The 16,648-nt window shown below is 36.3% G+C and overlaps 3 protein-coding genes across 3 annotated transcripts in view; 2 read left to right on the forward strand and 1 right to left on the reverse strand.

Annotated features, from left to right (window-relative positions):
• LOC128215000 (serine/threonine-protein kinase MARK2-like) overlaps positions 1 to 1,155 on the forward strand; it is a 37,296-nt gene extending 36,141 nt beyond the window's left edge. The window contains exon 7 of the mRNA XM_052921738.1: positions 779 to 1,155. Within this exon, the coding sequence (XP_052777698.1) occupies positions 779 to 1,155 (377 nt within the window). The remainder of the gene's footprint in view (positions 1 to 778) is intronic.
• LOC128223842 (protocadherin Fat 1-like) overlaps positions 1 to 16,648 on the reverse strand; it is a 42,658-nt gene that overhangs the window by 6,232 nt on the left and 19,778 nt on the right. Inside the window, exons 13-21 of the mRNA XM_052933276.1 lie at positions 13,479 to 13,628; positions 12,285 to 12,459; positions 11,098 to 11,185; positions 9,389 to 9,507; positions 8,625 to 8,753; positions 8,151 to 8,355; positions 5,222 to 5,523; positions 3,290 to 4,537; positions 69 to 1,626 (exon numbers count right to left, since the gene is read on the reverse strand). The gene's annotated coding sequence lies outside the window, so the exon portion shown is untranslated. The remainder of the gene's footprint in view (positions 1 to 68; positions 1,627 to 3,289; positions 4,538 to 5,221; positions 5,524 to 8,150; positions 8,356 to 8,624; positions 8,754 to 9,388; positions 9,508 to 11,097; positions 11,186 to 12,284; positions 12,460 to 13,478; positions 13,629 to 16,648) is intronic.
• LOC128223865 (uncharacterized) lies at positions 1,227 to 3,405 on the forward strand. Its single transcript, XM_052933306.1, has 2 exons — positions 1,227 to 1,611; positions 3,296 to 3,405. The coding sequence occupies exons 1-2, from the start codon at positions 1,227 to 1,229 to the stop codon at positions 3,334 to 3,336; spliced, it is 426 nt and encodes a 141-aa protein (XP_052789266.1). The 3' UTR covers positions 3,337 to 3,405.

Below are 16,648 nucleotides of genomic sequence, written 5' to 3' on the forward strand. Positions count from 1 at the left end.
TCGCTCAAATTAAGTATGAACTTATAGCGGTGTGCACAGATATCTTGAAGCCCAGCTTAATCCCTTACCTGAAGTTTGTAGGGCTACAATTGAGAGCTTTGCTGTTAACTGCAGGGACCGTCCCCATTAGCCTTTTGTCCGTGAGGGGAATGGTGGCTTAGGTGACTGGTGGTACCACATTTCTGCCCACACACAACACAGTGTATCTGAAAATGACAGAGAATGGCCATGCACTTCTGTAAGCTATGCTTGAAGTATGCCCCTCTAGACAGGCAGTGTCAGATGACATTTCCACACAAAAATTGTGTGGACTCCAACACTGCAGTACTGACAACGATGCCGAAACATGTATCTCTGTCATGGAGCTCTGTTGGTTCTGTAGCGTCAACACCACTGCATCTGGGCAATTCACTAGAAATATCTCTCCGGAAAAAAAGAAACACATTTTACTGGGCAGTTTGTCACCCACTGCACACCCGGAGCATCTGGTTTCTTGATAGTGGCCTCATACAGATCTAAAATTAACAAAAAGTATCAGAAAGCTGTTAAGTACTGAACAAAAACGTAAACTTGAGACGGAAGATTGTATAAGAATATGCCAAGCTATAGCTTTATGATTGAGGCCCAAATTCAAAGTGTTACTCAGTAAGATGGCAATGTAAATTTAATCAAACATCAATAAATAACACAGGAAAATAAGAAATCGGCGAACAGCAACCTAACGTCGTGGATGTTGGATGTGTGTGCCACATAATGAGCACATGTACACATTATGCAGTGAAGAAGCTTGCCATGCCCATCAAGGAAGTTCTTCAAGACACGTACACCCACTTCCAGCACAGCTCCAAGCGACAACAGATTCTACAAGAGTTCCGGGAATTCACGGACACGGCTACATACAAGTTGGTTCAGCACTGCAGCACCCGGTGGCTCTCCCTCCAGACTTGCGTTAATCGCTATCTTCAACAATGGCCAGCGCTTGAAGCTTACTTCACGATTCACAACGAATCAGAAAGGCGTGGTAGCTGCGTAGCACGGGTTGTAGAAAACCTTCAGGATCCGCTTCTACCGCTCACCTTCCACTTCCTATCGTACATCCTAAAACCACTGAACGGCTTCAACACAGATTTCCAGGTTAATAAAATAAACACTTAAATAAATGACTAAATATGTATAAACGGTTACCACAATAACGATGTAACAAACTATATTTAGTTTCGTTTGATATGTGTTACACGTGTTATATTTTTCAGAATGGTGACGCGATGGCTGGCCATCTACACGAGGAAATGCGCGTGATCAGGACAGTCATGTCGAAGTTCGTAAAGATGCACGTGATAAAGAGCGCAGCTGATGTTACGAAGGTGGACTACGCAACCCGCCACAACCAGCATGACGATGATAACATCGGCGTTGGTCAGGACGCTCGTAACTACATGAAGAGTGATGACGTCACATCACAGACAAAAGCAAATTTCTTCAGTAAGGTCCGCGCCTTCTACATGGAAATGACGGAGAAGATGTTGAGCAAGTTCCCCGTGAACAACCCTATCCTCAAGAGCCTTGGCTTTCTGCGACCAGAGCTCAGAGACAGCACTCCTGCTAAATCCGGTGAGTAATATGTACCTGAAACAATACAAACAAGAGATGTTTGTCAAACATTATGCCCCCCCTGAGCGCCATGTTGTCAGGATTATATGGACAATTGAATGAAATATGCATGGACCGAAATGACAGCTGATTGGTTGCTGTTTTAAGATTATGACCATTAAAGTGTGAGGATAAAGTGTGTTATGACTGTCATGACCTTTGACTCTATGAACTCAAAATCCAGAGTCATCAGCTGGTCACCAGAAACCTAAATGTCAAGTTTGATGGCCATGGGTGCAGGCATTGTCAAGTTATCACAAGACAAGTTTTTTTTGTTCAAGGTCACTGTGACCTTGACCTTTGACCCGATGACCCCTTAAATCATAAGGGGTCATCTACAAGTCAGATGCAACTCCAAGTCAAGTTTGAAGGCCATGGGTTCAGGCATTGTTGAGTTATCACTCGGACAACCTTTTACCATTCAAGATCACTGTGACCTTGACCTTTGGCTCTATGAATCCTAAAATCAATAAGGGTGATCTACTGGTCAGGCTTAACATCCATGTCAAGTTTAATGATCATGGGTTTAGGCATTGTTGAGATATCAGTGGGAGAAGATTTGTTAACTTTTTTGCGTTAAAGGTTACTGTGACATTGACCTTGGCCTGAAGACCCCCAAAGTCAATAAGGGTCATTTACTGGGCAGGCCCAACCTTCATGTCAAGTTTGATGACCATAGGTCCAAGAATTGTCGAGTTTGCTTTCAAGGTCACTGTGACCTTGACCTTTGACCCCTAAAATCAATAGGGGTCATCTACTGGTGAGGCCCAACCTCCATGTCAAGTTTGAGGGCCATGGGTGCAGGCATTGTTGAGTTATCACTTGGACAACCTTTTATCATTCAAGGTCACTAGGACAATCTTCTGGCTAGGCTCAACCTCCAAATCAAGTTTGAGGGCCATGGGTGCAGGCATTGTTGAGTTATCACTCGAACAACCTTTTACCATTCAAGGTCACTGTGACCTTGACCTTTGACCCATGGAGCCCAAAAAACAATAGGGGTCAACTACTGGTCAGGCCCAACCTCAAAGTCAAGTTTGAGGGTCATGGGTGCAGGCATTGTCACGTCATCACTCGGACAACCTTTTACCATTCAAGGTCACTGTGACCTTGACCTTTGGCCTGATGACCCCCAAAAACAATAGGGGTCATCTACTGGTCAGGCCCAACCTACATGTCAAGTTTGAGGGCCATGGGTGCAGGCATTGTTGAGTTATCACTCGGACAAGCTTTAAAATTATTTTAGCATTAAAGGTCACCGTGACCTTGACCTTTGACCCCCAAAATCAATAGGGGTCATCTACTGGTCAGGCCCAACCTTCATGTGAAGTTTGATGACCATACGTCCAGGAATTGTTGAGTTATCACTCAGACAAGCTTTGGTCTACCGACGGACCGACCGACCGACCGACTTACCGACATGCCTGTGCAAAGCAATTTACCCCTCTTCTTCGAAGGGGGGCATAATAACAAGAGTAGATTTATTTTGACGTTGGCAGTGCCAATTCACACAGATTAATAACATATTTTGCGTATGGCTGTTATCATTGACGGATTGAATGTCAAGAACCAACAGGCATATAATCTAGGCATACTTATATCAATGAAACTATAGTTGTTCACTGTTATGTTTATGTACTTGCAGTCTGCGACCTGGCCGTTCGCCTTGGGAGTCGGGACGGTTGATGCCATACAGGATGAGTTTGTAGACTAACAGTTGATAGCGCACAGTTCACGCCCCGCCTACAAGAATGGTTTGCCACTTGATCCATACTGGGCAGCTATGTTGAAGGTAGTTACGTCCCTACAGAAGGTTCGGTTCTCCACGCTTGTTCCGCTGGCTTTCGCCGCGCTCTCACTACCCCACTCCAACGCGGATCCTGAGCGCTGCTTCAGCAGTCTGAAGAAAATCCAGAGGGACGACAGAGGCAACCTTAACAAGAACGCGATAAACGCCCTACTGTCCTTGAAGTACAACTTCAAAACGCCGTGCTTTAAGACGGATATTATGTCTGACACGTGTGCTGAGGCCCGTAAAGTGTGTAACTAGTGTTGTTAGTGTATGTTCTTGTAAAAAAATAAGACACGTTCTTGATTTTGTATAACTGTATTATTTATTCACATGAATTCATTTACGTTGATATTATTATAAAACGAAATAAAATTGAGACATGTATGTGTGCGGAGGCTTGTAAATCTATTGTATTATTTACTCATTTATATTAATTCATGCTGGGATTATGATTACAAAACGCAATAAAATTGAAATCCTTCAGTTGATGTCAAACCCACAAATATCACGCCCTGCAGAAACCGCGGGTCTTTCTCCTGATGTAACAGACACGTCTCTATCCAAATTTTATGCATGTTCTCAAAAGCGCGGGAAAACAGGTGCCTGTATAGTTGTTTATTTCCTGTTTTGATGAAACCGAAAGTAGACTGCATATCCTCCTGGTTAGCACTTCATTTAAAGCCTGGGAAAATATCTGGTGGTTTTATATTTTCAAGAAAATGCAGAAAAAGACAAACCATGTCAAGTAAAAAATACATCGTTACAAACGACTAAAATAGCCCCAGATATGCTCTAGAATGCACCACAGACGTTCCCCCTAGTGTGCGTTACCAGTACGACGAGTGTCCCGAAATCGACCCAAGAAAATATGGCATGTATGCTTTAAACTCCCCCACATTCATGGCAGCATGTCTGAAGATGGTCCTGTATGCCAACTGAGATGGGAAAATGTGAAAGTGCATGAACACACTCACACACCTTTACAGCCCAACAGTCATCGAGTTATGGCCTCACACTTAATCACTTACACAAACTCAAACTTAATCAACCAAACAATCAAGTAGTATGGCTATACTTAAATGTCCCAAACAGCAACTGCAATTGAAAAAGAAATGTTGATTAGTCCAAAATGAAGATGTTTGCAGAACACAAAGCCTAGTATTGAGTAAACCTAAACATTGGGCCTGTTGGCTTGGGTAAAACATCTAAGTCTGCAAATGGATGATCAGTAAAACACAAATTGCATTGTGTGTCTGAGAGGGGGGGAGGTCCCAAGGATATCTTGGCACAACTTACCATTAAGCCGCCTTGCGGATTTGTTCACAAAGCCGGCCCACACAATACATTCTTAATTTGCATATTGTGTACTGAAAAATTTCAGCTTTCCATGACACTCTTCAATAAACCTAATAGGAAATTGCACCATTTTGATTACGGAAATAAAATAAAAATCGACACCCCTCCCCTCCCGACATGCCTTATGAATTTCCTGCCGGAAACCCTGCCTATGCTGAATTATAACAAATTAGCAAATAACTAAATAGGTCATACATGGAAATAATGTCATTTTTGACCTGAATTATTGATAAATACAACATAAAATGCAGTCAAACTGGCTGAAATTTAAGAAAAATATGTCCTATTCCTTAATGTCAGGTTTTGAAGTTGCAGACAACAGTCCAAAGACCAAGAAATTAAGCATTTAGTCAGGGGCAGACAAATCTTTAAAAAATTAATGTCAAAATTTTGAAATTTAAATAAAATTCAAATTACACAAACCTTGATAAAATCCTTTTAGAAACTAGGTGCCTATACCCCCAGTAACCTTTGTGTGAATTTCATCACTGTACACTGCATATTATCTTAGATATTCCAAAATCTGGTTTTCACTAAGTCTTCTAGGACACGGATCACAAAGAAAATGCCTTTAATTACGATTTTGCAGAATAGATTTGAGCTATGACACTCTTTTTCCACAAATTATGAACATGTGCATCAGACACATGAATCAGCTCAGTGCTGCATCTCCCGACTTCACGTTGCTTGACCTCGGCTATGGCAGCTTTTTGGCACATCAGAATCTGCAAATTACATCAAAGCCATGATTAACACATACTAAAAATACCATCCACTACTGTTAAAGTATGCAAAATTATTTTTTTAATATTTTGCAATGAGTTTTTAATAACAAAGATAAAAATTCACACATTGTTTTCAAAAAAGCATTTTGGGGTGTCCAAACCACACATGCTTAGAATCTCCTCTAACTTAGTCTTAGATATCATATTCCTTTCTCAGTCCTATGCATATGTACCAGAGACCTGCTGAAATTCAGAAGGGCGCCTACTATATTTGATATTACTTTAGAAATATTCCAACTTAGGGACTTGTCCATAAATTGCAGAACAATGCTTTCAATAGTTTCCATGTTGCATGATAAAATATGAAGGTTAGTATGTTTTATAAAACTTTACACTTTAATTGATAATGAAATCTTAAATTATAATAGCCCTGCTTATCATTTTGAAAATTTTGATTTTAAATACCAACTTAATCATAACAACTCGGCCATCTCTGAGATAGATACAGGCCGAGGTGTTCCGATTGATATCAACTTCCGCCCAAATAGATGAAGGTTACATGGTACTATTACAATGTCCTTTATGTTTGTAAACCTCCTACGCAGTAATTTCCCTTGGTGACAGCAAAAATGCCGGGTTTTGAAAAATTAACCTTGAGCTTAATTGTTTGTTTTGAAAATGTCATTCGAAAGAATGAACTCCAGATAATTCCCTCTTGATGTATAGTATTTTATCCCCATTCTATATACTCATATGAGTGAAATGTGTTACAAAAACTTATATACAAAATATAAAGCAAGGAATTCACAGAACATGCCGGTACAAATAAAAGGTGAATTTCATGCTATTGAAATCTATGTATTAGACCATTGACTCTATTTCTTCCGAAGAAACGTATGTATATTTTTGTTATAATTTAGTTTTAACCGGAGGATTAGCTTGGGAAAAAAATGGAATATCTATAATTCCGGGCTTAAACTATTGTAACAATAGTATCAACCATAATGTGCTTCGAGCATATATGTACACCCAACATAAAAAATATATTATCATTGAAATAATAACCATCTGCATGCACGTTTTTCTTCTAATTTCATTGCACTGACTTGATGAGAAGCTCTGGGCTCAGAAACTTGACCATCACAAATTAGGGTCATTGCTGATCTTATCTTGTTTCAGCCTTGGTAATTTCTTTTCACTCTTTTAAACAATTGGAAACAAGAGTTTTGTGTTGTTAAATTTTAGAAAGTAACATTAAAGCTGTGCTCTACAGATTGACAGTTTTGACATTATTATTTATTTTTTTTGTCTCAGAACCGGAACCTTCAATTAAAGCTGCACTTTCACAGATTGAACGTTTTGACAACTTTTTTATTTTTTGTCTTTGAACGAGCCAATTTTTTCGAAAATTCCTGGAAACCAGTTATACAAGACTGCTGACAAAAAATAGATCACAGATTTTCATATTTTTAGTTTAAAAATTGATGTTTTATGCATTTTTCTTAAACTGTTAGTAACGATTTAAGCCATAAAACATAAATTTTCGAACGGAAATATGAAAATCTACGATCTGATTTTTTGTCAGCAATCTTATATCATTGGTTTGCAGATATTAACCCCAAAATTTACTCTTTCCAAGACAAAAAATAAAAAAAAATGTCAAAATGGTAAATCAGTGAGAGTGCAGCTTTAAGTCATTTAAGATCTCAATTGTTTGAAAAACTACTAAAAATTTCAATTTTCTTAAAAGTTAAGTAACACTTAAAAGCCTTAAAAGATAAATTTCCAAAAGTACCTTAAATTTAGAAAAAATGTCAGGCTAAACTTTTGTCAGCAGCTGTTTTCTAGATATTTACGCAAAAATGCCTCATTCAAAGACAAAAAAAAAGATTTGCAAAATCAGTCAATCTGTGAGAGCATCATTAAACAAAAACTATATGATATATTTTGTCTCAGAGACAATATTTTTGGTTTATAATTTAATCAGTGTGTATGTTATTTAAACCTTTTTAACCTATGGGACATTTTGTAAACTTTTTGATGGATTTAAAATCAAAAGTGACTTGAAAGTTGATTTTGACAGAGAATAATGTACTCTGGAGGAGCCCAACAAAAAACTTTGGTTTGGAATTAACTATTTCTTTCAATTTAAATAAAAACAGTCACAGAAAGCTGACATATAACCACATTTTGGCATATGCTGATGGATAATAAGATATGTTGAATGAGAACAATGATATCATACAATACAGCGGCCAATTGATGAATTGATTGATTGATTAATTGATTGATATCATAGTTGAGAAACACATGTGCTTATCAAATCTTTGAAGTTTGAATGGATATAGTGACCGAGAAAAGGTTGCAACTAACAGAATGATAAAGTAAGAGAAGCATTTGTGGTGTGTGTGTGTTTTTCTTAGTAAAGAATTAAGAAGTGTAGACAAGGATATTGAATTTGACCCTGGCTTCAGGGTTCCAGAATATGTTATTTACAAAACGTTTGTCATTTCTTCTCAGTCAAGCTAGTGATTTGTAATTCAATTGTGTCCAGAAGTCATCCCAGCAGATGGTATCTGCTAGTTTCATGAGCTACTTATTCTTATAATAACAAACACTACACTGACCTCTAGATATAATATTTTGGGTAAAACTGAAGATTCGGTACATTTGTAGGACTGTTCTCTTGAGAAATGAAATTCCAGACAGGACTACTCTTTGACCAGCACAGCTTCTTGTCCTTGAAAGGTCCTCTTGAACACAAGCAACCAGACATCAAACTATTAGTTGTTTTTTTTCTGTGATTGTTGAAGTAGCTGTTTGTTTTTCCTGCTGAAAATCAAATATTTACTTCATAAATAATCATTCTACATTATGTACGAAGTAAGGTTTGTATAACTTATAATAGAATATGCATTTAATAAAATGCTTGCATAAAACTTAAAAGTACTGTTTTTTTCAGATAGAATGGTTTCACAATACTGAGTACTGACCCATGATAGAGATCAGATAAAAATGATATTGTGTCAAAGTCCCGGCCACAAATGGAAAGAAAAAAAATCATTTTTTAATGAAACCAACAAGAATGAAACAAAACTTACACATTAAACTACAGTTTTGATGCATTTAAAAATGTAAATGTTAAATAGGCCATCATCAGGCAGGCTGGTCCATCATCAGGTAGACAGGTCCATCATCAGACAGATTGGTCCATCATCATTTGCCCCGGCCTGTTCAAACAAAAATAAAGTTATGTTTAGGGAATTGGATAATCAATACATATGAACAACAAGAGCTGTAACAGTATGTGATGAATGCCCCCGATGTGACATTGACCTATGAACAAGGTCAGTACATAAAAAGTTGAATTTGCAAGTTATTTGAAATTGCCTTCAACCATAAAAACATACCACCCATACTTGATAACCTACACTCTAATGTCCTTATATTCAGCATTCCATTGTGAATAAACACTAAGTGTATCTTTCACCTTAAAGGTAAGGACATGGGTCTTGCACACAACATGTCGTCTTGGTATGTCAACCACATGTGGCAAGTCATTTTAAAATCTGTCCATACAACAGAAAGTTACAGCTTGGACACAACCTATACTCTTATGTCTTTATATGATGCATTCCATTGTGAATAGACACCCAAGTGTGACTTTGACCTTAGAGGTAGGGACACAGGTTTTGCACGCACACGTCGTTTTGGTATGTCAAACAGATGTGGCAAGTCATTTGAAAAATCTGTCCATACAAGAGAAAGTTACAGCCCGCACACAACAATCTATACTCTAAACTTGAATTTTGATGCTGAAATTGTGAGTTTTGCTTAAAACAAGTGTGGACTTTTAGTGAAGTACCTCAAGTTTGCTGTAAATTCAGAGACTGTCCACATGAGCCTCTTTTCTGTGAGAGGAAAGGTGGCTTAGGTGACTGGTGGTACCACTCTGCATTTCTGCTGACACACACCACAGAGTATCTGAAAATGACAGAGACTTACATTAACTGGAAATACGCCTCTGTACACAGGCAGTTATCAGATGACACTTTTGAACAACAATTGTTAGGCGCCCAATATAGCAGTATTGACAACAATGCCATAACATGTATATCTGTCATGGAGCTGTGTTGGTTCTGTAGCGTCAAAACCACTGCAAATGAGCAATTCACTTAAAATATCTGTTCAGTAAAAAGATACACTTATACATGGCAGCTTTTGTCACCCATTGCACACCCAGAACATCTTGTTACTTGACAGTAGCATAAGGGATCTAAAATTTAAAAAAAAGTATCAGAAAGCAGTTAAATACAGAATAATGCTTAAATTTGAGGCAGGCAAATATTTTCGGGAGCGAGACAAATCGGCCCCTTACCAAATCGGCCCCTAAGACGTTTCGGCCCTGCCATTTCGTCCCCTTAATTAAATTGACTCGAGACGTTTCGGCGGGCGCCTAACTGATTTTCAACAGAGACATTTCGGCCCCTTAATTTTATTTTATTTTTTATTTTGAATATAAAGAAAAAACATAATTTGTCAAATTTTATTTCAAAAAAAGTTGTAATAAGATCTGTAAACTCACAAATAGACAAATATTCATGAAATACATTGCTAAGATTGATAAAAAAACATTCAAATCTAAATTTAAATTTAAACCCTTAGTTTTAATATTAAATGCTAAAAAATGTAAGAACGTATTTTATTATATAACTGTTAAATATCGGTGGACGATAGGTGCTTGAAACAGTTTTAGATAGTGGACTTGATATAAAACACATATCATTATACCTCTTGTAAATATTAGCAACATGCTTATGTATATTATTTCAAGATTTGTTTGAAGTACAAAGATTTATGTTCTAATTCAATTTATTTTCATTAAAAAACAATCTCATGAATAAATGTCTATGTTCACATATTTATTTGTGTTCAAGTATAAATATATTTTCTTTTAAATATATTTGTTTGCTTATATAGCTTTATGTGAATAAACATATCTCATTATAACTTCTTTTCAAATAAAAATTGAAATTTTATGTTTCAATCTATATTTAGAAATAAATAACAAAATAAAAATAAGGGTCGTAATCTGTAATCAGGGGCCGAAACGTCTACAGGATGGGGCCAATTTGGTAAGGGGCCGAAAAGGTAACCGTTTCAGCTAGAGGCCAATTTGTCTGGTAGCCATATTTTCAAGGAAAGAAATATTGTAGAAATTTGTAAAAGCATATCCCATGATCCAGTTAGATGATTTAGGCCTTAATTCAAAGTGTTTATCAGTATCACTTTAGAGTTACTTTAATCAAACATCATCAAAGTAACTCAGAAAAATAAGAAATTAAATAAGAATAGACTTTTTACTCAGTCACATTCATGGCAGAATGTCTGATGATGGTCTTTTTAAGATGCCAACCGAAACAGAGAATATGTAATGTTGCATACACACTTACACACCTTCACAGCCCGGCAGTCATTAAGTTATGGCCTTACATTTATTCACTTACACAGAGTCACACTTAATCAATTAATCAATCAATCAGTCAAATAATCAATCAATCAATAAACACACACCTGGGAAGCAATGAAACCCTTTGGAAGAGATGTATCTTGCAGTCTGGTAGACAGATGCTGACTTAACTTAAATAGACCCGAACAGCAACTGCAATAAGAAAAACATGCTGTTTACAGTCCAAAATGAAGATGTCCGCATTAAAACAAAGCCTAGTATTGTGAAATGGCTACATGGTGTAGAAAATGCAGAGATAGCATTATCATGGCCAAATTTGAATTTTTTACTTTAAGTAACTGTTTTTAAGGCAAAATTCAGTACAAACTAAGAGTACAGCACAATACCATTGTCTATAAATTGCTTAATTATAACTAATTTGCTATAAACCTCACTTATTTGAATAATTTACACACAACCAAGTACTACACAGTTGACTTACATCTTTATTCTCCTAAAATATTGGATTGAGAGGTGCATCTCCTGGATTCATATTGCAGGACATTTTTTTTAATATGATGTAAGACACACACTTAACTTTCAGACTCTGTTCTGCTATTTTACAGACTAAGCTATTTTGGACTGAAATTAGAAAAAAGAGAATAATTTTCTAACCAATTATTTTAGCCATTTCCTATATATGTTTATACATACCATGGGAAAATTGACAGACAAAATCTTGTTCAACGTTGATATAAATATGCATGGGGCAGGGGAGACAACTCTTCATCCAATTAAATCACATACTACTAACAAATACTCTTCAATAACCATATGTACTGTCAGTTATATCAGCAGGCAAATGATCAAAGTGGCTGGCTTAATTTGAAGTCACCCAGTTCAACTCAAGCTTTTGCCAGATTTCTTTTAGTATGAGTGTCTGTGCATATGAAGGTCATTTCATGAGAGAAATTTATTTGCAGAACCTATGAAACTGCCTGATTAAATATTCATTTAACTTCTCCTGTTTTATCAGATAATTGATAGATTAACTGAGACTTACCTTCGTTTATTATTATTCGTTAACTGACCAAAAAAGCCTTTCATAGGAAAATAATTTTTATATGATTTAGAACATGGTTGCATTATCTAATGGCGTAACTTTAGAATCTGCTAAATGACCTTGACCAATTGCATTATTGTGTAAATTGTAGACATTAGAGACACACCAATATAACATTATTCAATGCTTAAGCAGGTTTTGAAATGATCTTATAGTTTAATATCAAACAGCAAAACAGGCATTTCTTACATTATCTGCATCATCAGCTGCTACAGCAAACACCAAGGTGTTAATAGGTTGGAATTCAGAGATGGTTTGCATCCTCACGGAAAATGGGGCCGTTCCTGTTCCTGACAACAATCACAGTCACTCGGACAGCTGCTGATAAGCTTGGTACGCCCTGGTCAGCGGCCACTATGCAGAACTGGAATACGATACGAAATGTCAGTAATTCCAATGCAATTTGAAATATAAAGAATGTAGTCTTAATTCATTGAACATAGGAACATGTCCGTTTACATATTCTGTGTTTTAATGTTCGGCCGGACATCAAAGACATGTAATTCTTACCAATAATAATAAATAATAATTTATTAATAATAAATAAATAATACTTTTCTTGTGTGTTGATATTTTTTTTTGGTAAAATTATTTCGTTGATTAATGACTGCTTTTATCTATTATGCAATAAATGACTATCTTGATAATTGTAGAAATCTTTAACCAAACCTTGACAGGAACCAGTTTTATACAACTTCACTATGTTTACTGTGTGCTCAAAAACAAATTAACCCTGTTATTGTTTAGGTATGTGAAGAAAACCTTCACAAATCTAGCTTACCCTGTTATTGTTTAGGGAATGTGAAAACCTTCACAAATCTAGCTTACCCTGTTATTGTTTAGGTATGTGAAAACCTTCACAAATCTAGCTTACCCTGTTATTGTTTAGCTATGTGAAAACCTTCACAAATCTAGCTTTACCTGTTATTGTTTAGGGAATGTGAAAACCTTCACAAATCTAGCTTACCCTGTTATTGTTTAGGTATGTGAAAACCTTCACAAATCTAGCTTTCCCTGTTATTGTTTAGGGAATGTGAAAACCTACACAAATCTAGCTTACCCTGTAATTGTTTAGGTATGTCGAAACCTTCACAAATCTAGCTTACCCTGTTATTGTTTAGGTATGTGAAAACAATCACAAATCTAGCTTTCCCTGTTATTGTTTAGGGAATGTGAAAACCTACACAAATCTAGCTTACCCTGTAATTGTTTAGGTATGTCGAAACCTTCACAAATCTAGCTTACCCTGTTATTGTTTAGGTATGTGAAAACAATCACAAATCTAGCTTACCCTGTTATTGTTTCGGTATGTTGAAACCTACACAAATCTAGCTTACCCTGTAATTGTTTAGGTATGACGAAACCTACACAAGTCTAGCTTACCCTGTAATTGTTTGGGTATGTTGTGTCCTCAGACAGAGGCTTTATCACAGAGATGGTGCCCGAAATTGGGTTCACGTAGAAATATTCGAGGGTCTGAGCAGGATCAGCATCTGTTGATCGGATACTGTATCGGATCTCACCATTGCGGCCCTGGTGGTGAAGGTGGAAGATAAAATTTATTCCGATAGAACATTGATATTTTAATCATAACAAAACTTCATTCATTATAAACCATGACTGCATATCCTTTCGAATACCGCTACTGTTCATCGACGCGCTATCGTAGCCGCCTAATGCAGACCAATTTTTCAAGGTTGCTGGTTACCGCTACTGTTTTACTGTAGGAATACTGTAGACGACTGAAACGTACTGAAAAAGTAGGTACGTCCAGTTCCACAGCCGCAAAATGCACATTTTCCACAAATTTATGGTATGTTTTTCATTAAAATAAGAAGGATTGTGAATTTTAAAAACAGCATTAATACGCTATGGTACTTTGTCTTAGAAACAGTTACTACACTACGGAATTTCTTTCAAATATAATAACCATGCAAAAATAAGCAACGGTATTTCTTTAAAAATAGTCATTCAACATTATTCGCCTCTGGCATTTGTAAATTTGCTTTTATAAATAGCGTGCTTATGCTTTTCCTTTTGTATCAGAAGTACGCTGTGGTATCACTGTTAAATTTAAGAAATGAGCAAAACTGCCCAGTGGTATTACTGTGATATTTGTTTTACGGACTGTGTGTTAACTTCGATAAGGTAGACATTTCATGTTTGAATTAAACTAAATCAGTCACTGAAGTGCACTTTGGTAGCGTTCTTGAATCTAGAAGTATGCAAAACTACGCAGCGGTATTTCCTGTATAAACATAATACGTAATCAACATAACACAACCCATTTCAAAGGCGACGTTGCCTTTGAAGGTCATTAAACGCTAGTTACGCTTCCTTTTAAAACTGTTGAAATATATGCTATAACTTCCTTATAAATCCAACCGGACATCTATTACGTGATCTCTATAAAGTTATCATGGAAACCATAGTGACTGCAAATGTATCAACAGAACATCCATTACAAAATAGCTGTCACAGTTGCCATGAAAACCACTGCAATAGACAATTAACCAACCGGACAAATATCACAAGGTCGCATCAAGGTTACATTGGAACCACAGTGACTCCTGTTATGAAAATTGTATGGGAAAGGAGCATGACTTAATAAAACATGCATCAATACATATCTGTCGATGAAGCAATGATCAAATGTCACGGTCACCATTCAAGAATCGTTGGTGCTCCGTGTGTCATGGGGTATCTCAGGAATTACCAGGCGTACTTAAGTCGAAAGATAGAAGTAGGGTTTACTCAAACAGTTGTAGAGAACTGAAGAGAAAACATCACAGGATGATCATGTTGTATTTGCCGACAAGTTTAAAACATCAGTTCCTCTGGCGTTTGGAAAAAAATCTATACATTCATGTCACGCATTAAACACCGGAAGGACATATTGGTCAATTGCAAAATCAGTCCGCGAAAAGAGATGGCAAAGTTAGGATGCTCAGCAGAGGGGAACACATGGCATGAAATATTTCGGACCGGAAGCTTAAGTCCACTGTATGGGAATAATCAAAACATGTGTGCAACCCGATGACATGTTTCAATCCTATAATAAATAGCCGACAGAACAAGGTTTTGATGGAAGAAGTAAATACAAAAGGAAAGTGGGAAAAACATGCATCAAAGTTATTTTTAATTAAAAAAGGACATGGGTGTTGTACACAGTCAACATTTACAATGTACCAACACAAAGTGCTTTTTGTGGACTTAATTTGTGTGGTTTGCCGTGGACATCTCGCTTGTGATTCATCAAAGCGTCAACCCTCCGGCTACCTATAAGCTGTTTGAGAGAATGGTAATACTTTTTTTACAGTATATTACAAACATGCTGTAGAATATTAAATAGTAACCATAATCAGGTTTAATAACATATTGATCGTTGCATGTACCAAAATGAAACATGAACAACATCTTTTAAAATCAATCAGCTGTTTAATGTTTTATGTTTCTGATATTAGGTTGCAGAACAACTTATCGGCGGGAATAGCACACGTATAAGGAAATCCTAACAAACAAGCGACATTTTTTAACTTGACCTCTTTGGCAATATGCAGTGCAGATTCAGCTTGCACGAGTATAATTCTAATGTTTATAAAATAAAACTCAAATGAAATGTTATTTTATTTAAGGGAATGTTTTATTTCGTATCGTGGCATTACCTCTAGGAAAGGCTGAATGGAGGTCAAGTCCAACAAGACTATGGCTCCAGAAACACAGAGGAACGGAAAACAACAACTCATGTATGTAAAACATTTTCAATAATATATGGGGGTTTTTATAATTGCATTTTGAAATGACCCTTAAATCGAAACAATGAACGGCCTCTGCAGTTCATGAAAATGCATACATTAAATTATTTCTACTGTTTAATGGCACATCTTGAATTCCAGAGTCTAGTACAAGAAAGCGCCGTTTAGATCAATCATGTATGAAAATAAATTTTCAATATAGTATTGATGAAATAATCATAACAAAATGTTGTTCAGGTGTCAACCTTTTGTTCCTGAAGGGACGAATAATGTTTGTTTTAATGTTTTTATAGAATTAAACATGTCATGCTTAAAATGTGGACATATTTTTCGAAATTACATATATACAATGCATTTGTCGCTAACAACGTGTCTTTATAACAAATATTCATCAATATGTGATTTCTTTTTACAGACCGATGATATTGCATTGCACCAGAAACTCCACTAGACTCTGCTGCCGTTTCGTTAATCACGTGCTGTGATTATACTGGTGTTGTTTCCCGTGACAAATCTTGCGATATTTTTAGCAATATAATAGTTACAGTCAAATACTTTGATTTATGTTTTGGTCTATGTTTTTCTATTATATAATTATGTACATGTGTTCTTTGTTGATTGGAGAAAAAATATTATCATTATTGATTTTCGTCATGTTTGATTTTATCCCTATGTATTCCTCAAATTCCTATGATGTATATAATTGCTCTATACATTTTGTAACCTTGATGTATGAATTAATTGTGAATCCGTATTCAGATTTTAGTCCTATAAGTATACACTTATATAGGAACTGAA

This window comes from Mya arenaria, chromosome 2 (assembly GCF_026914265.1).
Source record: "Mya arenaria isolate MELC-2E11 chromosome 2, ASM2691426v1".
Lineage (NCBI taxonomy): Eukaryota > Metazoa > Mollusca > Bivalvia > Myida > Myidae > Mya > Mya arenaria.